Genomic DNA, 22,082 nt, shown 5'->3' on the forward strand with positions numbered 1-22,082 from the left:
CTGGAATGAGATGCAGGAGCTCTCCAGGCACTGATGCAGCAGGCAGATCCACACCATTTCTCTACAATTTGGGTTTCCCACTTTGGGGAGATTACCTTGTCTGTGTTTTCTTCTAGGCACTCAGGGGTGACCTGACCACAGCTCAGGGCTGGAAGGTCAGTTCTTGTGGCTTGAGGACTGCAGGAGCCGCCAGCTGAGTGTGGCCTGTCTCAGAGAGGAGCAGCAAGACTATCAGCTTCCTGTTAGACACCGGTATGGAAATCAGGACTAAAGTTTGCATCTCCAGAGACTGCTGACCCAAGAATAAGGGGGCGTTGACTCTCATTTATAGGGCTCACCTACTGTTACTCATTGCTAATTCTTAGTTTACCAGGAAAAAAAAGGTATTACCATCTTCTTGCAAGGAGTATGGGATTCCCTACAACACCCTCCCCTCCCCATCATCTTTCTCCCAGTTTTGAAACCCCTACATGCTTTAGAGAAATGTGAAGGCTATTTCCAAATTGAGTATCTCTATTATCTTTCCTAAAAGGATGGTTCAGCAGGTCAGTGAGTCCGTGGTGATACCCTTCATGGACTGTGTTTCTGCTTCCCTCGTGTCAGCAAGAATCCAGGTTTCTGCCCCCTCCAACGGGAGGCAAGCCAGGGGAAAAAAGCCATCTCAGGATTTGCCCAAATGTCCTCACAGTAGAGGATCCGTTTTTAGAGTAAAGTTTCAGCAAAACAAACGCCAGACACAGCAATAACTGTAAACATTTTAATTCCAAAAACAAAGGTGTGTGCAAGTGTGCTGTGATCCGTGGAGGTTGCTCAGCTTGGAAGACGAGCGGATGTTCCGTGCAGCTCGCGGAACTGCGTGGAGGAACGCCAGGTGGCTCCGCGATGCTCCACGCGCCGACTGGACTCGCTGGCCACTCACATCGTCACGTAGCCTGGCTGTTCCTCTAGAATACCTTAGACAGGACTGCATGCATTGTCACGGTTCGGGTAGTGAAGCTGCCACTATTTTACATGGAACAACTGCGTAAATGTTACAAACAGATGAGGTTTTCCTGACACCTAGATGTTAACCTTAATGCATTTGACCAGCTGATGGTGTCTTTCTTACATGTTGCTTTCTGTTTCTTCCTCGTGCTAACAGTTAATGTGTAAAATGCTGATTATTTAACATGCAGTTGTCTTATTTTCACCAGGGCACGAAGGAGTTAGTTACAGGCTCTACTTAACTTTAGTTGTTTGAAGATACTCAGTGGCTTTTGTTTGAAACGCCAGTCTGGGGAGTCGGCGGTGCTGCCTGCCTCGCGCTGCCCAGGGCATGGAGCTCTTGGGGGAGGAGGCGTGGTGTCTTTTTTCCCTCCATCATATGAGGTTTTTTCAAGAACCTGAGTTAAAGTCATTCAGTTTTCTAGACAGCTCCCACTCTCCCACAGGATCAGCCCTACGTGGGTTGCAGTGGTAGCGCCAGCTGGCTGGGGGAACCCAGGGAAGACGTAGGAAGCTGAGAGCCGCGGAGGAGTCCGTTTTTTCCGAAGCGAACGCTTGCGCACTACTGTTCGTCCGAAGCGCTTTGCTGGGAGGCCGTGTCGTCCAGGCCCATGTCCTCCTGGCTTGCTCTTCTGCAGGTCAGCCCGCGGCTCTCTGCCACTGCCTCAGCCAGACGCTGGTCACCAGGCTGCCCCTGCTCCGTGGTATCAGGTGACTCATAGGGCTCGGAGAAGTGCTGCCAGGGAGAAGACAGAAGCAGTGAGCCGCTCAGCACTCGGTCACTGCCCACTTTTTTTTTTTTTTTTGACAGGCAGAGTGGACCGAGAGACAGAGAAAAGGTCTTCCTTTTTCTTTTTCTGTTGGTTCACCCCACAGTGGCCGGCCGGCACGTGCCGATCCGAAGCCAGGAGCCAAGTGCTTCTCCTGGTCTCCCATGTGGGTGCAGGGCCCAACGACTTGGGCTATCCTCCACTGTACTCCCAGGCCACAGCAGAGAGCTGGACTGGAAGAGGGGCAACCGGGACAGAATCTGGCACCCCGACCGGGACTAGAACCTGGGGTGCAGGCGCCACAGGTGGAGGATTAGCCTATTGAGCCTCGATGCCAGCCCACTGCCCACCCCTCCCACCCCCAAATCCTCCAGCTCTGGCCTCGCTGTAGCAGCCCAGGGCTGCTGTCCCAGCATCCCCAAGGGCAGGTTCTGAAGTCACGTCAATGACATAGGACTGCAGGGCTGGCCGTTGAGGGTAGCGTGCACGCGCCTCTGAAGTTCTGAGTCTGACTCCAGCAGGCCATTGGATGTGGGACCTTTGCTTAGGTGACCTGGTCGCACTGCGAAGAGGTGGCTCATGAGAAAGGCTAGTCACATGTCTGACTTCTCTAGGTCTTGGCCAGTATCATTTCGTACACGGGTGCCTCTGTCACCAATGCCGAGTTCCTGCAGGTTTGACTGGACACCCAGACCCTAGCACTCAGCCACCCTTGCCGGACAGGGAGGAGAATTTGCCAGAGACCCAGAACTATATCCACAGATTGTGACTTCAACTCAGACTAGGGTGCAGGAAGTGATGGTTTGCATTTTTATTGAGGAAAGGAAAAAAGGAGACGAGGGAGTTAACACACTGAGTTTTCCAAACACAGGTGAAAGTCCTGTGGTGGCCAGCTCCTTGTGTGTAGCCAGTGTGGCCTGGGGTTTCCAGGAAGCCCATAAGCCACCCGGTGCCAGCACACACAGATGGCACACTATTGCTGCAGCCCCATGACTCCAGGCCAGACCCTCCCACCCCAGCCTTGGTTCCCACTGGGCGGGAGGCACCTGCCTGGACAGCAGCTCCTCATGGAGGAGAGGGCAGGCGGCACCTTCTCCCCCACCTCCAGATCCCTACACTCAGAGTGAGGGGCCAAGCTTCTGGGACTCCTTCCTGCAGGAAAATGAGCGCACATGCAGAAGCAGCAGGAGGAAGTTCCAAACGTGGCTCAGTTTTGCCTTAATGCCACCTAAAACGTTCCCTCCCTATCACTCTACATGAGGCAGCTGCTGGGTATTTACTTACACTGGGGAAGCTCATGTGTTCATCTAATGGCATCTAGCTGAGGATCCTGAACAAGTCATGACTGATTTGCATGAAGTCCTTAAAACCTGCTGTCTAGTATTTAAATCACCAAATGTAGTAGGCCGTCTCAGCAGCTTTAAAATTAGATCTATTGGATGAGAAGCGATGGTAATTTAACTCCAGTGTGGATGTTGTCTTCCTGCCCTCACTACTTGGATGAATGGGGAACACTGTCCCTGAGTACCCCTCCCACACCCCGACGTGGCAATTGAGCTGCACACCTGCGCAGTGCCTGCCTGGTGTTACTCAGCACAGGGTACGAGTGCCCATCCTGTCCTCTTTGGAGATGAGCCACTGGGAGTCTCTGTACTTGCTGTCAACACTCTGGGAGCTATCAAGGAGGCAGAAGGGCTGGGAGCCCCGGAGCAGTCCGTGGTAAAGCAGCCCAGGCCTGGAGCCCCAGTTCCCACCCAGACCAGCTCCTTACCCGGGTGGCCTGGCTGGCAGCCCTGGCCGAGGGGCCCATTGCGATGTTGACGCTGCTGGAGGACTGGGTGTCACTGGTGTTGCCCCCCTCGGCGGCAGACAGTCCCGAGATGACGAGCGCGCTGGAGAAGCTCCTCTTGCCGAAGAGGAAGCTGAGGGTGGAGCTGGTGGAGGAGCCCAGGCTGGACCTGATGAGCGCCTCCGCCCGCTCGCGGACACTCAGGTGGCCCGTGGTGGTGACAGGTGGGGGCTGGGAGTGCAGGGATGCAGCCGAGGTGTGCAGAGAGAGCCGGCTGCCCGAGAGCCTCTGGGCCAACTCGTGGACCGACGTGGACGCCTGCAGAAAGACCTGGCGGCTCTCTAAGATAGGACCAGAGGAGCTCAGGGTAGGCAGCCTTTGGCTTAGCGCAGAGTGTGCCTGGACAGACTGGCTCCTGCCTTTCCTCCTGCCTTTAAGAGAAAACAGAACATTGCAGCAGGTGGTCACCAGCGTTAGTTTCTGTGTGATGCAGGCTGCCTGGTCTGTCTGGACCCAAAGAGCCCAGAGCAGTCTGCCACGTACTAGGCCAAAACAGCTCGCCCCCTGCCTGGCCAAAGAGTCGAGGCCCTGAGAATGGAAGAACCAGCCCCAGGGAGCCCCGCGGGTCGAGGTCACAGTGGGGTAGGGAGCTGCAGCTTGGCGACCTACCTGCCAATCTGCCTGTAACGTTCCTGGTTTTAGCACAGAAAATCCTGCAGCCCTGGAAGACACTTAGTCCAGGCAAATCAAGAGGATACCACAGTGTAACGAACGCACACTTGAACAAATTTGTTCTTGGCTCAGGCCCTTGGTTCTTATCTTTCTATGCTTATCTGATAAGTGGTGATAAGGAAAACACAATGCCTAGGGAAATCAAGGGGGATGCCTTGGAACCACATGTTGAGGCCTCTGTGTTCTCAGAGTTCCCCAGATATCAAAATCTTGCAGGTCAAACCCTGAAAGGTGGCCCTGGCCAGCCCCAGGCCTCAGGTCTTGTGGTTTCTCCCCTGGTGTGGCCCTGCTTCTCTTGCCAGTCCTTCCCTCCGGGCTCCTCTGGCCCCAGCTCTTGCTGAGACTGGGCTCAACAAAGCCATTTTTGAGAACAAGGAGTAGACTGCCCCCGAAGGTTTGGTCCTGTCCATGCCTCGGCAAGAAGGAAACTCCAGGTGGGTTTTCTGTGCCCCAGTCCCCTGTGCAGCATCTAAACCAGCTTCATCAGCTAGTGGTTAGAAGGAAAGCAGCTGCTTGCCAGAACACTGGGCTGCTTAACTTAAGCATCAGTGGTCACTAGGGTCTAATTTTAAGATACTACTTGGAAGAGAACAGCTGGCGATGTCACAGCTTCTACCAAGTACCTCGGGGGTGTGTCTCCTGAAGCTGCCACCCTCAGGCAGGAAATCCATAAACAGTGAGGAGCCTGAGAAGTAGGCACCGGAAAGGGCTGAACTGTGCATTGTCTCAGGTCCCACCTTCCCCCAGCACCCAAGACACTCCATGTGCTTCTGGTGATTCCAAAGCATTCACACATGCCCCAGCAGGGTGGGGAACGTCCTGTAAGACTCATGAAATCACTGGGTCTGGCCCAGCCAAGGCGACTGCATGCTTGACTCAAAATTCAATAAATCTAGAGCAGGTTCATTTTAAGTTGATTATTTTGTATGGCCCAGGGATGCTATAAATATCCAAATGGCCCTTGGCAGAAAAACAGCTCCCCAGCTCTGCAAGGGAATGGAGAAGGGCCACAGCATTTGAAAGCCAACTCCTTAGGGGACAAACCTTACGATGGAAGGTCCAGGGGTCCCCTCCAGCCCCACTCCTCCCCGCAGCAGCTTACGGGATGAAAGGCCTTTCTGCCACAGTGCCCACTTGGATGCTGCCGTGGTGGGGTGCCTGTTGCCAGAGGGCATGGTGCTCCCACCTCACTGTCTCCCACCCAGAGGCTGAGAAAACGGGGTGCTAACCCCACATTGCTGCTCATGATCCTCAGGTCTGGCATTAGCCTCCCCAGGATGCGTGCGCTCTGGGCTGCACACTTCTGCTGCCTAAGGGTCCATGCTATGGAGTTGAATTTGTGGCTCTTACAGAGAAAAAGGACCCTGACAAATCAGAACCAAGAACAGGGATGGTGTTTGCTGGTTTATTTCAGAATCTGGAGAGACTGAACATCTGTGTATAATTTTCACTGTCAATGTCCAAAACTGTGCCACAGTCATCTGCAAATCAGTGACTTTGATACCCCAGAGAGGAGCCCCAGGCTTGGTGGGGCTTTCCCAGGTTTTTCTGGGAAAAATCTGTGTGGCAATGGGGAGTGGGCTGCTGTCCATGTAGGACACGTACCCGCCACCTCCCCCCTCCAATTGCATGGCTTTGGATTTTCTCTTTGTTGTTGCTGATTGTCTTTTGGTTTCAATTTTAATTCTGCAAGGAGAACAGCACCATCAAATAAGCAAACCATCCTAAATTCCTTTTTGCTACTCGGGATTTTATAATTTCACTTATTTTTCCAATGACTGCATTATCAAATTAGAAGTCTTTCTAGGGCCAACCTTTTAAGACCTGAATGGGAATACCACACAAATGACTTGTCTTGGCTCATTATAATGGCACTTATTCCCTGGCTTTGATTGTTATCCGTAAGGTGGGGAAAATCTTTACCAATAGAAGAGCCTAGCCCTCCCCTACAACTTGGGATTCAAAGTGGCCATGATTTGGTAAGTAGGTCACCAGCCTCCAAGGCTGGGCCAAGCTCCTCCAGCCGTGATGGACACTTTTTGCCCCAGCATGAACCTTCTGGGTGGTCTGGCCCTGGCTGAGGTTGGCACAGTGAGAGCCTGACAGCTGGGCACGCAGGCACCAGCATTCTGGTTGTGGGTCTCAGGAAGGATCCCTGCGGATGCTTGGTGGAAACTGAGGCAAGGGCCCAGGAAGGGAGGGGACATTTGGGTCTCCAGTTATAGGAGTTCAGTCTTGGTCACCGATAGTGCAACAAGCCCTTGTTAGTATTTGGTTCAAATTCAGCACAACTGCTCACTCACTGCTATTTGACTAAGCCTCTCGGTCATGCCATTCCCAGAGAGTCAGCTGCTCCACCTCTGAGAGGCCCGTGACTACCTCTTAAACAGTACTTAGCACGCTGCCACAGCTGTTTGACACATCGTGCTGGCCACCATTTGCCCTGACTTTCTGAAGCAAATGACAGTGGCACTGTTTCTATAAGCTCAGAACTCAGCACACTGACTGGCAAACAGGGAACATGAGGAACCAAACTCCAAAACTAACCTGGCAGGGACTCATGGAGTCCTAGTCTGGGGGTGGGAGAGCTTCTCAACCTTGGCTGTTAGGACCACTTGGAAAGAAGAAAAAACACCTTCACTTAGAGGCTGAGACCCACAAGTAGGCACCTGCAGACAGGCCTAAGGGGCCTCCAGTGAGGACAGGAAGTCCATGGGGTTGGGAAGTAAAGGTGATATTCTAGGGTCAAAGATCAGGATGAGGAATGTTCTCCCTGTCACCGGGAAATGGCCTCAACATCCCAGGATGGGCCGAGCAGGTTCCTGGCCTCCTTTCTGGGGGTTGCATCTCAATTCAGGTCACTGTTAAATGATTCAGCTGGGAGGAGGGCGAGTGGAGGCCAGAGAAGCCACAAGTGCAATGGAACCATTATGTCTGCAGCACTGACAGCTTCCCACCTGCGAGGTTGGGCTGATGGTGGATGGCTTTCCTGGAGTGTCCCGGACAGGGGCAGCTGGGCTAGGTGAGGCTCCCCCTCCTGCATGGTGGCCTCCTTTTCAGGGCCTGCTGTCCTTGGGACCCCAGGGCCATGGGTGCGGTGTCTCAAGCTGACTGAAAACATTTTGCCTGCCCTCGTCAAGGAAAAACTCTGACTGCTCTCTCGCTCAGCCCCTGGGCAGGAGGTGGTCGGTCAGGGGCACCTGGTGAGACAACGCTGCCGAGGGTCTCTGAGTGCCCCTCACTGACCCAGAGGGAACGGGCAGCATTTGCTGTTTGTCAGGAGTGAGGGTGCTTCAGTGGGAGTCCACTGGCTATTCCTAGGATTATCCCAGCTCTGTGCACTCAGGGCCCTGCACCACCAGGCATCAGCAGAAGAGAGTTCAGTCTTAGGGCTTCTGCAGAGCATTCTGGATGGTGCATTCTGGCAGGCAGAGGCCTCAGACGAGGAAAGAGCCTGGGGTTTTGCTTCAGGTTGAATTGTGTCCCCACCAAGTTCAAATACTGACATCCTCACCCCCAGCGCCTCCACATGTGATCTTATTTGGAGAAAGGGTTGTTGCTGATGTAATTTACTGGTGTAGGGTGGGGCCCTCATCCACACAGGACCAGTGACCTTAGAAAGAGTGGGGATTTGGAGACAGGCACACATACAGAGGGAGAACCCCAGGTGAAGATGAAGGTGGATGTCAGGGTGAGGCTTCCAGTAGCCAAGGCATGCAAGGATGGCCAGACCCGCCAGGACCAAGGGGACAGCTGTGGAGCAGAACACCCTCCTAGTGCTCCAGAGGAACCAGCCCTGCCCACACCCTGACTGCAGCCTTCCAGCCTCCTGAGTGGGAGACAAGCATTTTTGCCGTTCAAGCTGCCCTGCCTGTAGCACCTGCCGTTGCGGCACTGCTAAATCAATCTGCTTTATTCTGCAGAAGCCACTGTTCAACAGATTCATGTGGCTTGCTGAGCCAGGGAGGGACCCATAGCAGCCCCTGTGCCAACTTTGTCCCCTGTCCTGACCACAGCAAGGAAGCAAAGGAGCCCTGGCTGGCTGCTTCAGGAAGAACTGGGGCATCAGTTTTCCTGCTCCTCCCTGTGGAGCCCTGGCCAGCCTGGGCACAAGACAAAGTCGCTGCAGGTGGGGACATTGCCAGCAGCACAGATGGAGTGCTGGGAGTGAGTGTGATGTGCGAGGTGCTGTCAGGTAATCCTGCTTCTCTTGCCTCACTCCCAGGGCTGGGAGCAAGAACTGTCCTCAGAGGAGGCAGCACCCCAGGACCAGCGCCATGGAAGGATCCCAGGTTCTGGGGCCCTCGTGTCTGGGTCTGAATCCCAGATTACCCCTAATCTGGGGCTCTGGTTAGTGCTTGCCTTCTCTATGCCCAGGCTCTTTGCCTGTAGGGTAAGGATGGTGAAGGGGGATCTGCAGAGAAAGCATTCTGGATGCTCCTACAGAACCACTCTGGACACCTGCTAATGTTTATCAAATATTAGCCTTGCAGCACGGGGCACAAAAGGATGGCACAGCAGCAAGGCAGGTTTGTTCAAAACTGCTGGGGCTTGGCCAGGGACTTGGGAAAGTCCCCCAAACCCTGCAGCAGGTGTCAGAGCCTGGGGCGCACTCAGGCTGGGCAAACTGCCAGTGGTCAGGAGGACTGGGAGCCCTGGCTGGTGGGTATTTTTCTAGGCCTGCTGTCTTAACTTGTAAAACATGGAAAGTCAGGGGTGGCCATGGTAGGAACAGTTTTAAGAAGCAATAATGAAAAATTAACAGCTGGTTTGGGTGCTAGAAGACCTTGCTCCAACATCTGCCACAAAAGCTTATGATTTCTTTGATGGCTTCCAGCCACAGGCCCTGGCGGGGTGGGGCTTACTCCCCAAGGCCAGTGGATTAGGAGGAGAGGAAGGAACACCAGCTTTTCCAGGTCAAAGCCAGTTGCAGGTGCTGTTTCACTCACTTGTGAGAGAAGGAAAAAGGCATTTCATGAGGTTTGAGGCTTGTGGAGCCCTGATGCCCTCAGGCCCTCCCCAGACTCCAGTCTTTGTCTGTACAGACGAGTTGGTCACCTGGGCACACTGCTGCCTGCTGAACCCTGACTCACCTACCTTGTATTTTCCCATCCGCAAAATCACTTCCGTGATCTTGAACTTCACATTTTTCATGTGGTCCCCAGGCAGCCACAGCACTGGAGGCCTGGGGCAGGTGCTCTGCTGGGGCTCAGGGCAGGCAGCATCCAGCTGCAGAGGGGCCTTTTTTCTTCTCTTGAGTAACTGAGATCACGTATTTGCACAGGTAGCTACCTACCAACCTACCTACCTACGTTTATTTCTATCATGTATCGATTAATTCTCTACCACGTACCTGTTTTCCCCACCCCCTACCCCACCTTATGTATCTGTCTCCTCAATCTTGCCTTGCTCTGGGTGCTCCCAGAAGCCAGGGACTAGTTCTCCTAGCTCGTTTGGTGCACAGCTGGCCAGGGAAGCATGCACAAGGATGCTTATTAATGTTTCTGGATGGTGAGGAAGAACTGAGGCCATAGGGTGAAACCATGAACAACCTTTAGAGGGCCATACCAGGGACCAGCAGGAGCCAGGCAGAGCATCTGTGTCTCCTGCAGTCCCAAGACTCGTCCACTGTGAGCCTCTGGACCTCCTTTCCCAGGCGGGCCGCCCCTGCTCCCTACATGGTGCCACCAGCAAGATTTCAGAACTGCACCCATCTGTTCCAGCTTACCTATCTGGGCATTAGTTTAAACACAATTTTAAACTTTGGACTCAGCCGAACCTGGCCCCAGCTGCCCTTCCTCCCCTTTTCTTAGAGGAAGTGGCGGAAAGGGAGAGCCAGAGGGATGCAGCAGAGGGAGGGCAGGCTGTGTCAGTGCACGCACCACAGGTGCTTGCAGAATGGGAGGACACCGTCCAGAGCTCCCACACAGCCAGACCCAGAGGGCACATGATCCAGCGGCCATGGAGACAGAGATGGCCGGCCGCTGCACATGTAGACAGAGAGACAGACGGATGTGAGGGCCAAGGTTATGAATGGACAGACAGATGAATGATAAAAGGTGAACCAAACAGTTTTTTTTTTTTTTTTTCTGAGCACAGCCAACAAAAGCCAGTAAATTTCAGGCACCTGTTGGCCGGATGCTGATTTTTTATTACAACCTCTCAGGGATTAGAATGACAACATAACCTATGGCCTTGGTTGCTGTGACCAAATGGACTTTTATCTATGACCTGAGGTCCTAGCTGCACCTACCTGTCCTCTGCATCCCTTCCTGGGGTGAGGCCCAGTGCTGGGAGCCATGTTTCCTGGGCTGCTCTGCACTGCTCTCCTGGCTGTCACCGCTTGGGGCATTGCTGCCGCCTGCCGACGGGGCCCCTCCGCCATCCACGTCCTCAATGTTGCCGCGGCTGTGCTGGCCGGCGTTGCAGTCCTTCCGCACTCTGTGTGAGGGAGAAATCCTCAGGGGACCCTCAGCAAAACATTTCCAATGCCCCTCCATGGCTCACCAGAGCCAGGGCTACATCAGGACCACAGACCCTGCTCTCCAAGGGAGCAGCAAACTCCCGATTCCAGGTTGGGGAGGGGGTTTGGTTTTTCCCACCTCAGTGTCTAACAAATAAAAAGACTGCACCCTCTCAGGGGAGCCCTAAGGCCTGGTAAGAAACTCAGTTATATTCAGGCAAACTTCCTGGAATTCACCCCAAGCAGCCAGAGACTTAGGGCTAAACTGGTTTAGTGGCCATATTGGATAAGAGCCGTGTGCTGGAGTTCAGGCCTGGTTCTTTCCAGCTGATGTGGGACAGTTACTCCCAAACACCCAGAATCTCAGCAGCACTGCGAACACGCAAGCAGGCTCTCAGTGTGAAAAACGGTTAGGGAGAAAGAGATTCTCATCTGCATGAGATTGCCCATGGATTCCGAATCTGGGGTTGCTTGTGGAGACAAGTGATCTGTCAGATGTCTCTCAGGTCCAGCAGTTTGGATCCACTGAGACGATGGTGACTGGCAGTGAAATTCTAACCCAAGTATGAGGCTGCTCCACGACCCCACACCCCCCACAGCACCTAGCTACAGAAGCCTATGTTGGTAAAAACCTACCGCAACCACTTGGTGCAGAACCACGTGCCGATCCTGTCCAAGGTGACGGGTCCACCCCAGACGTTCTTCAGCTGCCTGTGGGTCCCTAGATAGGATGTGGTCAAGGGGGAGACGAACATGGGGTACCCCAGGGGCTGGTCGCAGGAGGAGTTGATGAGGTTTCGGAGCACCTGCTTGTTGTTCTGGATGCTACCGCGCTCCGGGTTGCGGTTGCGCAGGAAGATGAGCTCCTGCTGCTGCCCAGCCCACAGTCCTCGCACGCACTCTTTGTTGACCTGCAGATCATGGAAGGAACAGGGGACAGAGGCAGATGGTCTGTGTGTTTTTGAGTCTGTTGGATTTAGTGAGTGAGCAGAGCTCTGGGGCTGCATATCTGTGATGACAACACTTTGGCCTAAAGCTCTTTTCACAGTCAAGCCAGATGTCAGCCCTCTGAGACACATATGACACTGTTTCCATAGGGCAACTGAGAGAAAAGAAAATACAGTAAGTTTCTGTTATAGTCCAGAGGTTTTAACCTCCATGAAAAGAGTCGTTGGGAACAAGGCTCTTAGATTCAGAGAAAGGTTTGGAGCTCCGGAGGTCCTGACCGCCATCCACATGGGTGTCTGCCAGGCCTTCTCCCCACGTCCTTCCCCCAGCTGAGAAATGGTCTTGCCAGTGGATTCAGCACCCACCTTGACCGACCCTCCTCTAAGACTGTGCCTCTGAACGAGGGTGCTGGCCCATGCTAAGCACTGTTCTCTTTCTTCTCACGCACAAGAGACGTGTGCCTACGGGAGACCTGGAAAGCATGGCTACCTTGCCTACCTTGATCACCTTGAAGCTCAGGAAGCTTTTGTGCAGCATGATGACCTTGTACTCGTCGGAACCCTCGTCTACCACGTGCCGCAGGGTGAGCAGCTCCTCCTTATTGGACAGCACGGCGCCCCTCCAGGCGGGATCACCCTCGTGGCAGATCACCACTTTCTTCTGGAAGGACTGGATGGCCTCGTAGAGGACCACTGGGTCCTCATACTCATCAGGGCAAGTGAACTGGTCCTGGTGGGGAGAAGTTCAAGCGTGGGCTCAGGGAGGTCCAGGGCAGTGTGCAGATGGTGGCTTGCAGGGAATTGCAAAGCCAACTTCTTTCCTCATCTCTCTCTCTCTCTCCCTCTCTCTCCATCTTTCTCCTTCCTCCCTCCCTCCCTCCCTCTCGTGCTCTTCTTATGAATCCTGAGCTGGGTACAGAGGACATGCTGTCATCTCATTAGGCCTAAGAAAGAGCTTCATGGCTTATGTTCATAATTTTAAATGCACTTGGCACTTCTGATATGTCACTGTCTCTGGCCAATAGCCCACCCCCTTCCTAGTAGAGTATGCCACCACCTAGCAGCTGTTGAGAACAGGTTGCCACTGACCAGTGTCAAGAGTACCTGAACAGCCTCAATGCTTAGTTACCTAATGAGTGAGTCCACTCATAATGCCATACAGAGAGAGGACTGCATTTTTCAAAGGTCATTTTATTCCCCTAAAGTTTCAGCTTCATATATTTTTAAGTGGACTTTCAGGGGCTGACATTGGGGCACAGTGAGCTAAGCTGCACCCTGCAGTACCATCATATTATATTGGAGAGCAAGTTCGAGTCCCAGTAGGATTTCTTATAATCCAGCTCCCTGCTAATGCACCTGGGAAAGCAGAGGATGATGGCTGAATGCTTGGGCCTCTGCCACCAACTTGGGAGACCCAGATGGAGCTCTGTGCTCCTGGCTTTGTAGATAGATTTCTCTTTCTTTCTCTCTGTCGCTCTCTCTCTCTCTCCCACTACTGCCTTCAAATAAATTAATGAATCTTAAAACAAAAGTGGCCTTTCACCTGGTGAAGTTTCAGGGACATCCTGATGGCTGGAGCAACAACTCTGTGCAGCAGGTCCATGTCAGCAAACACCCACTCGTCCCGTGCTGTTATCCGAAAGTCGCCTTTGAAGAGGGCATGGAGGCCATACAGGAAAGAATCCAGGCTGTAAGACAGAGTTCCAGTTACTGCCAAGTCACAGGCAGTACACATTCGGAATTTAGTCATCGTGAGCAAGGTTTGCAGCTCTCATTCACCCACATGAAAACCTAGTTGATCACCCCCAGGTAGAGCCAGAAGGGAAAGAAAGATGACTCTCTGCTCACCACATGCACCAACTGCCTCACCCAACCACCTGGGCTGAGACTCACAGGGCAACTGATCGTGCTGAGGTGTGGGAGTCACCTTCAGTCACTTTAGGGGCCGGGGCCAGCAAGTACTTAATCTCTGACATTCTAGAAGTCCAGGTCAGAAGTGACCCAACACATGTGCACACAAGGCCAGAGTTTGGCTGGTGTTGGTTGCTATTGTTCAAGGCCAGTCTCAAGCAAGAGCCCATGTCTCCAGCTTGCCACTTCTCAGGAGGTGACCATGCTGACCATGGCTTAAGGACCAGGGTTCCTTTTAGTGTTTCCCTTCACATGGTGGACACTATTTTTGGACTACATTACTCATAATAAATTTTGAAACCTAAAACATTACAGAGACAGGAAATAAAACCAAATGAAGTCTCATAGTGGCCACTTAGGTTCGCAGACACCATCCACGTCCTGGTGCACCCTTTTTTAGTGACGGGGGACAAGCACAGTGGGGATTAAAAATGGATGACTGGGGTGGGTGTTGTGGTGCGGCTGGTTAAGCTGCTGCTTGAGACGACCGCATCCTATGCCAGAGTGCTTGGTTTGGGTCCTGTCTACTGTGCTCCAGGTGCAGTTTCCTACTAACCCACTTGGGCAAGCAGCAGCAGCAGCAGGCGGCGGCCCACGCACTTAGCTCCCTGCCTCCCATGAGGCAGACTCGGATGGAACTCCTGGCTCCTGGCTCCAGACGGGCCCAGCCCTGACTGTTGTGGCCATTTGGGGAGTGAACCCACAGATAAAAGAACTCACTCACTCGCTCTCTCTGCCTTTCAAACAAGTAAAGAAAGAAATAGAAAAAAAGAAAGGAAGAAAGACTACAGGAGCTCCCAAGCTTGTCCAGGTTTGCCCATTTCGAGTTTTCCTGCTTTGTTGCATTCCCTACACCTGAACGGAGCACAGTAGTATATCCCAAAAGAAATCTCTCGGGGCCTGCGGCCTTTACATTTTTGACAACCAGGGAGAGTAGGCTTGGAAAGTGACCCACCCTGCACTCTGATGAGAGGAAGAATGGTTCCTCCTTTTCTCTTCCCCCTTATTTCTATTACTATCCTCTATGGCAGCCGCCTCTAGCAACCCTGAGCTCCGGCTTCCGTGAGAGGTGGTTATGAGGCAAGTAGAAGAAACAGCATCCCTGTGGGGCTGACTGGGACAGGATGAGCAGGATGATCCGTGAGAAGGAGGCTCTCTGGGGACAGTTGCTCCTAAGGATCGAATGAGCTGGCTCACGGAGCAAGACGTGTGATTCAACAGCTCCTCTGATGACTTTGCTAGCATGCTGTCCTGAAATGTGCCGCCATCACTACTTTCCTTCATGGACTCCCTTGAGAAAGTCGCTGTGGCTTTAGCAGACCATGGGGAACAGGAGTGGTCAGTGTCTGGCCCCGGTGGAGCTCTGGGTGCTGTGCCCTGAATCTTCCAGAAAGAGATCCAGGAGGCAGCCTCTCTGGAAAGTCTCTCACCTCATGGAACAAAAGCTTCCTGGAGCTGTGAGCTTTTGCAGCTGCCTGGGGCGCACTGACAGGGAAGTTGGAGGATAGCAGAGCAGGGCTGCAAGGATGCCAGTGCCGAGAGTGGAGGCTTTAGAACGTGAATAATGATTACTACCTGATCTCAGCTGATAACGTTAGAAGATGCTCCCCAGGTAGAGGGCTCAGTATTAAAATGGGAGAGCTAAATCCTATAAACAATGGGGGAGATTTACTCAGGGAAGGATCAGGAAGACCACGCTACTTGCTCTGACTGGTCTGACACATGCCTAAGAGAAAAAAAAACTCCCTCAAATGAAAGTAATGAAGACAAATGCAGAGTCAGGGACTTGCCCAGATACCCAAAGCAACACTGCCAAGGACAGGAGGGAGGTACTGCAGGGCAGCCACTGACTGCTTACTGATCAGTAGGGAAAACTGCTTCCGAAGCAGCCTCACTGAGATGCTCGAGTTCACACCTGAGGCCCCCACAATACACGATTTACCTGATATTTCTATTTTCAGGGAAAATGACTCACTGTGGTGCTTAATGCTGTTCTGTTAAAATGATTCTCAACATAGAAAACAGAGTCTGAGTTAGAATTACACTAGATGGACAGTATCCCTAGCACCTTAAAGATCAAGGCTTCCTACCACTAAGGTGTTTCATTACCTGCCTTTTCCCCTTGAGAGAATGAAGAGGAAGAAGGCAGCCAGCGAGCTGTAACCAGCAGAGGAGGGGTGGGAGGCAGAGAGAGCTGCGGTTTCCGGGACACCTGCAGCACGTTTCTGACATGGAGCTTCCCAGGGCTTGGTCTCTTAAAGACTCCACAGAGAAATGACAGCTCCTGCCTCCAGGACAACAGCTGGAACTGGGCTTCTGCTCTCGGGAAATAGTGTTGCATCTGAATCAATAAAGGTTGGCCTCCAGGGGACTATAACAGCCCCCATCCCCACTCCGCTTGAGGAAGTAAGTGAAGCAGGTCATCCCATCATCAAGTCCTGCAGCAGAGTGATGACGACCACATCTCCTTGTGTGGGATTTGCATGGGGGCAGAGAGGACAGGCAGGCCCTGGAGAAACTTGGCACATGTGTAATCAAAGGCTGTGACTGTGATATATGCAGGGAGTTACATGGCATCATGTGTGTATTAAGTATTATAATATTAGTAAAAGCCGCACTAGAAAAGTATTACTCTTTGAAAAGATCATGAGTAGCTAGTACTGAGTACATTAAAACAAAAACAAAAACAGAAAAGTCTGGTGAGCATTGCTTTGACCCTATCACTGCACTAGTCCACCCAGGTTAAACTCATCCTTTGTTGTCTTTTGGGTTCCTGCCCCAGCTTCTACTAAAGTAGGGCATAACCAGTGGTGATGGGTATGGATGAGAGGCCGGGGTGGGGGTGGGGGTGGGGGTGGGGGGGGTTCGGTGGAAAGCACAGGTGTTTACAGTCTTCCTGGAAATGGTGATTTTCTGGTTTGAGGCTGGGCTGTTGCCGGAGCAGCTCTGGCTCTCACAGTCTCCTTACTTCGCAAACCTTACCTTTCATGACACTCATATTTTGGAGAGGGCCAGTTAAAGCAAAATTATGCTCATGCTGTTGTCCCTCTGCTTTCTTTATCCACTGAGGAGCCTCATAGCTCTGCTCCAGCCAGAGGTTCCTTTTGTCTAATATTCAGTCTTATAGAACATCACTCACCAGCCTAGTCTAGTCACCACTTGCACCCTCTCTCATAGTGGTTCTCGACTGGTGGTGATCATTGAGTCCCAAGGAACATCTGGCAAAGTCTGGAAACATTTTTGGTGTCACAACTGATATAGGGGGTGGGGCACTATGGGCATCTAGTAGGTAGAGGCTGGGGAAACTACAATACACAGGACAGCCTCCACAGCAAAGAACGCCATCTACTACTTAGTAAACATGCTATTTCAGAAACAAATGAGTACCTCTGGATCTACTACTTAGTAAACATGCTATTTCAGAAACAAATGAGTACCTCTGGAGGGAAAGAATTTCAAGTGTGGGATGATGGGATCATCATCTCAGATCAAGGCTTAATGTATCTTAGGGTTCAGAGAGAAAAATCTGAACACTTAGGTAGTTTCTGCAGGACACATAAGAGGATTCCCCAACAGAATCACTCATAGATTTCTGCGAATTTCCAAACAGGCTTGGATACCACGGGTTTATAGAGGAGCCTTCTGTAGCAGCACACTGCCATCAGTGGCAGCTTGTAGACATATGCAACCATTAAGTGTGATGTGCAGGCTGGGTTGCTTTGTGTTTACCTGAGTTCCTACCCTGGACTCAGAAAGCCTCTCCATCTTAGGGACTGCAGCAAGCTCTCTTCACATGTGGCTTATCCCCTTTGGAGCATCCAGCAACCACACAAACATGCACTGGTTTCATGATCATTTCTATGACTCCTGCTATAGTTCCCCAAACAAAACCAGCAGCCCAGGTGACTAGCACCACCTCCTTGCAATAAAAAATAAGGCAGGGTTGGTGTTTGTTACAGCACCTAGAATGACCACATCCCACTTCCAAAGTGCTGGGGCTTAAATCTTGGCTCCAGATCCTGATTCCAACTCCATGATAATGCAGACTCTGAAAGACGGTAGGTGATGGCTCAAGCAGTTCAGCCCCTGCCATCCGCATGGGAGATCTAGATTGAGTTCTCAGCTTCAGCCTGGACCAGATTTGGTTATTGTGGGCATTTGGGGAGAGAATCAGTGAATCAGGGATCTCTCTCTCTCTGCCTTTCAAGTAAATAAAATGAAAATTAAAAAAAAAAAAAGAAAGGCAGAAGAAAGGATAATACTTTTCATTTTTCTGGTGATTTGTGGATGACTAAGAGTTTTCCATTCCATAAACGCCAGTCATTCCCACAGGTCTCTGTTCAACATATATTACAACTCTTTCAATTAATAGAAAACAGGGAAGAGAAAGTTGAGAAATTGAGAATTGGGTGGTAACAAGTGCTTGGGACTTCGTGTCACAATAAACAAGCATAGGAGCAAAGCCATGGCTATCTCCACACCTCCCTAGGAAACACAAAGCAGCTTTGAAGCCAGGTAGCTGGAGTTATCTTCTTAAAGGCCAGCCCAGGGGCTGGTGCTGTGGCGTAGTGGGTAAAGCCACCACCTGCAGTGTTGGTATCCCATATGGTTTGAGTCCCAGCTGCTCCACTACCAATCTAGCTCTCTGCCATGGCCTGAGAAAGCAGTGGAAGATGGCCCAAGTCTTTGGGCCCCTGCATCCATGTGGGAGACCTGGAAGAAGCTCCGGGCTCCTGCCTTCAGATTGGCACAGCTCTGGCTGTTGTGGCCATCTGGGGAGTGAACCATCAGATGGAAGACCTCTCTCGCTTGCTGCCTCTCCTTCTCTCTCTCTGTAACTCTGACTTTCAAATAAATAAAAAAAAACTTAAAAAAAAAAAAAAGGCCAGCCCAGAGGTTGTGTTAGAATGACCTAATCCCTTTAAAGGCTTTGGTTTAGCCGCAATAGTAAAAATATTAAGAGAATATTGTTTTTGAATTCTCCCAGGCTTACCATCCCAAGGTCAGTCACCAGCAATTTTCTCACATTTAAATCTTTGCAGATACTTTGCCAACATCTGGAATTGATAGTGTATTAATATTGTTTTCCTGCACACTTCATCCAGGAAGTTATTCCATTGGCTTTAAAATCAAAATAACTCCTGATTGGGATCCCAGTTCTCTCCTACCTGCTGAAGAACATGCAGATTGAAAGCCACAGTGCCCTCAAGGAGCTCCAAGCTATTCCATTTCCTTTAGAGTTCAGGGTCGTCACTGGGAGGCAGCATACAGCCCAGGAGAGAAGCTTGAATCGTGGCTCTACTTGCCTGTTGTCCTCATTACCATCTATTTATTTCTTTGCTCATTTTTTTCTTAATGTCACTTTTTTTCAGATTTATTTATTTGAAAAGCAGAATGTCGGAGAAAGGGGGATACAGGGAGGAGGGGGAGGGAGGAAGGGAAGGGAAGAGGGGGAGAGAGAGAGAGAGAGAGAGAGAGAGAGAGAGAGAGAATCTTCCATTTGCTGGTACATTCCCCAGATGACTGCCATGGGAAGCATTGGGTCAGGCCAGGAGCCTGGAAGCCCATCTGGGTCTCTGATGTAGGTGGCAGGGGTCCAGGCACTTGGGCCATCCTCTGCTGTTTTCCCAGGACATTAGCAGAAATTGGATTGGAAGCAGAGCAGCTGATACTCGGACTGGTGCTCCGATATGGGATGGTCACCTTGAACGAGGTGTCTTAACCTGCAGTGCCACAACGCCAGCCCCTTCTTTGTTTAAGATCAAGAACATCCAGGGTATTTGAAGGCCTGGTAAGGGATTTGTGAAGAATCTCTTTATAAGCAATATTTTGGGTGATATAAGCAAGGCTTGAGGACAACGTGTGACTGTTGGTGGGAGGGTGGGGGACGATTCTTCATTCATGCTAGTGTCCAGTGTTCATCTTGTCCTGTGAGCCCAATGCCTGTACACTGAAAGACACAGCAGATGTGTCTAAGTGAGCTGGGCATTGTGCATGCAGTGGGGTGGCAACCCCTATAGTAATGGCACTGGGCCAGCAGGGAAGGGTGAGGTGCCACCTTGAAGAGTGAAACATCTCAGAGCACAGCCACACTGAGAATCAGCAGATAGCAGGCACCCCCAGTAGTTCTTGGCAGCACGATCCAGCACAGGACATGACAACAAGGAAGTGTAAGTAGACAAGGAGGACATGGTGGATGTCCACACAGGGCTAGGGATGTCAAAGGCATTTCTACAGAGCAGATGCAGATGAAGCGCTGGGAGCTGATGTGTGCAGCACGATCCAGGATGACGGCTGGCCCCAGTGTGGGTCCTCGTCCTCAAGAGACACTGAGGAGAAGCAGATGCCATCCTCTATGTCTGAAGAGTGCTGTTTCCTGGGGCCGGTGGAGTGGCACAGTAGGTTAACCCTCCACCTGCAGTGTCTTATGGGCATGGGTTCCAGTCCTGGCTGCTTTTCTTCCGATCCAGCTCTCTGGTATGGCCTAGGAAAGCAGTAGAAGATGGCCCAAGTGTTTGGGTCCCTGTACCTATATGGGAGACCTAGAACAAGCTCTTGGCTCCTGGTTTCAGATCAGCGCAGCTCCGGCCGTTGCGGCCAACTGAGGAGTGGACCAACGGAAGGAAGACATTTCTCTCTGTATCTCCCTCTCACTGTCTGTAACTGTGCCTCTCAAATAAATAAAATCTTAAAAAAAAAAAAAAAAAAAAAAAAAAAAAGCACGCTGTTTCCCTTAGTCTGCTATGTGGGTGAAGAGTGGGTTGGTTAGACACAGAACCTCAGAACACAGCAGGGATCTCCTGCCACAGGGCAGCGTGTGAGGGCTAAGCAGAGCACCTTTAGGCCTGCCTTGCCCTCTTGGCACTTTTGAAGATCAAATTTGCCTGACATCTTCTGTCCTCTTGCAAACTTAATCTCCAAGAGTCACTACAATTTCTTCTGTAAGCAAAATCTGTTGGTGCTGTAAAAGGCAGCTGGCTTCTCTTGCCCTGGTATCTCTATAAACTGAGCACTGGCCTGGGCCCACCTCACCACCTTTCATGTGCAAGAAGACAGTAAGTCAGTGAGGTCTTGACTTCAGGGGTCAGGCATCGAATCCTATTTGTATGGCCTTCGTCAGTGGGAGACACAGTCCCTTAAAGAAGTTATGTCCCAAACCTCAAGTTTAAAACACGACTGAGTGCTTGTCGTATCCACACCGGCCCATTCCATCTCCACAACAGATCAATATTTTACCTCAAGACATTTCATGGAATTGTACTCTTTTGCTCAGTTGTGTCTAGCATATCACGTAAAATGACTCTCAACTGATTCATCTCCCTTATTTCTGCATGCACATGTCCACCCACCAAAGCTCTGTCACTTACATAAACACAAAACATTTCCCCAACAAATCATTCCAGTGAAGCAGAGCTTGTGGCTTAGGCCATGCTCCTGCATAAGACATACCCAGGGAGTCAGCATTCAAAATCATCTATTAGTCTTTATTTATTTATTTAACAGGCAGAGTGGACAGTGAGAGAGAGAAATAGAGAGAAAGGTCTTCCTTTTAGCTGTTGGTTCACCCTCCAATGGCCGCCGTGGCCAGCGCACCGCGATGGCAGGAACCAGGTGCTTCTCCTGGTCTCCCATGGGGTGCAGGGCCCAAGCACTTGGGCCATCCTTCACTGCACTCCCTGGCCACAGCAGAGAGCTGGCCTGGAAGAGGGGCAACCGGGACAGAATCCGGCGCCCCGACCGGGACTAGAACCCGGTGTGCCGGTGCTGCAAGGCGGAGGATTAGCCTACTGAGCCGCGGCGCCGGCCCATCTATTACTCTTTAACCGTGAATGAATGGGTAGGGATGACTTGTTGAGTCTTAAAAAGCACACCTTAAGGGCATACTCCTGGCTTTAAATTATATGATGACAGAATCCTTGCACATGCACACACATACACACGTACGTTATAAGCCACTCATACTTGGAATATGGATCTAATGATTCCATGTAAAATATTAACAAACTAAACCCACTGTTGTATAAAGAGTAAGCTATCACAACCTAGTAGAGCTTATCTCAGAATTGCTATGATGTTTCAATATGAAGAAATCTATTAACATAACCCATTACATTAATATATTTAAGGAGAATAATAAAGTCATCAGAATTCATGCCTCAAGTTTAAAAAAAAATTTCAACATACTTTCCTAATAAAAGCTCAAGCAAGCCAGGAAGAAAAGGAAACACCCTGACTTGATAAAAATGGTCTAACAGAAATTTAAAACAAGTCTCATTTTTAATGCTAAAATATTAGTCTCATTCTCCCATTACTGGATTAAGGCAAGAATCCTTTGCTGCTCCTACTTCCCTGACCACTCCCGGGCAAATTTTTTTTTTATTTATTTGACAGGTAGAGTTATAGACAGTGAAAGACAGAGACAGAGAGAAAGGTCTTCCTTCCATTGGTTCACTCCCCAAAAGGCCATCACAGCCGGCGCTGTGCCG

At 51.1% G+C, this 22,082-nt stretch overlaps 1 protein-coding gene across 4 annotated transcripts in view; it reads right to left on the reverse strand.

Annotated features, from left to right (window-relative positions):
* Positions 1-743: 743 nt before the first annotated feature.
* The window catches only part of PCNX2 (pecanex 2), a 324,094-nt gene continuing 302,755 nt past the window's right edge, over positions 744-22,082 (reverse strand). For all 4 annotated transcript variants that reach the window (XM_008268254.3, XM_051821460.2, XM_051821462.2 and 1 more), the window contains 6 exons: positions 13,229-13,373; positions 12,185-12,415; positions 11,375-11,649; positions 10,529-10,716; positions 3,526-3,974; positions 744-1,720 (listed from right to left, as the gene is read on the reverse strand). In XM_008268254.3, coding sequence (XP_008266476.2) covers positions 1,547-1,720; positions 3,526-3,974; positions 10,529-10,716; positions 11,375-11,649; positions 12,185-12,415; positions 13,229-13,373 — 1,462 coding nt within the window. In that variant the 3' untranslated portion in view covers positions 744-1,546. The remainder of the gene's footprint in view (positions 1,721-3,525; positions 3,975-10,528; positions 10,717-11,374; positions 11,650-12,184; positions 12,416-13,228; positions 13,374-22,082) is intronic.

The sequence above is a fragment of the Oryctolagus cuniculus genome, chromosome 13 (genome assembly GCF_964237555.1).
Source record: "Oryctolagus cuniculus chromosome 13, mOryCun1.1, whole genome shotgun sequence".
Lineage (NCBI taxonomy): Eukaryota > Metazoa > Chordata > Mammalia > Lagomorpha > Leporidae > Oryctolagus > Oryctolagus cuniculus.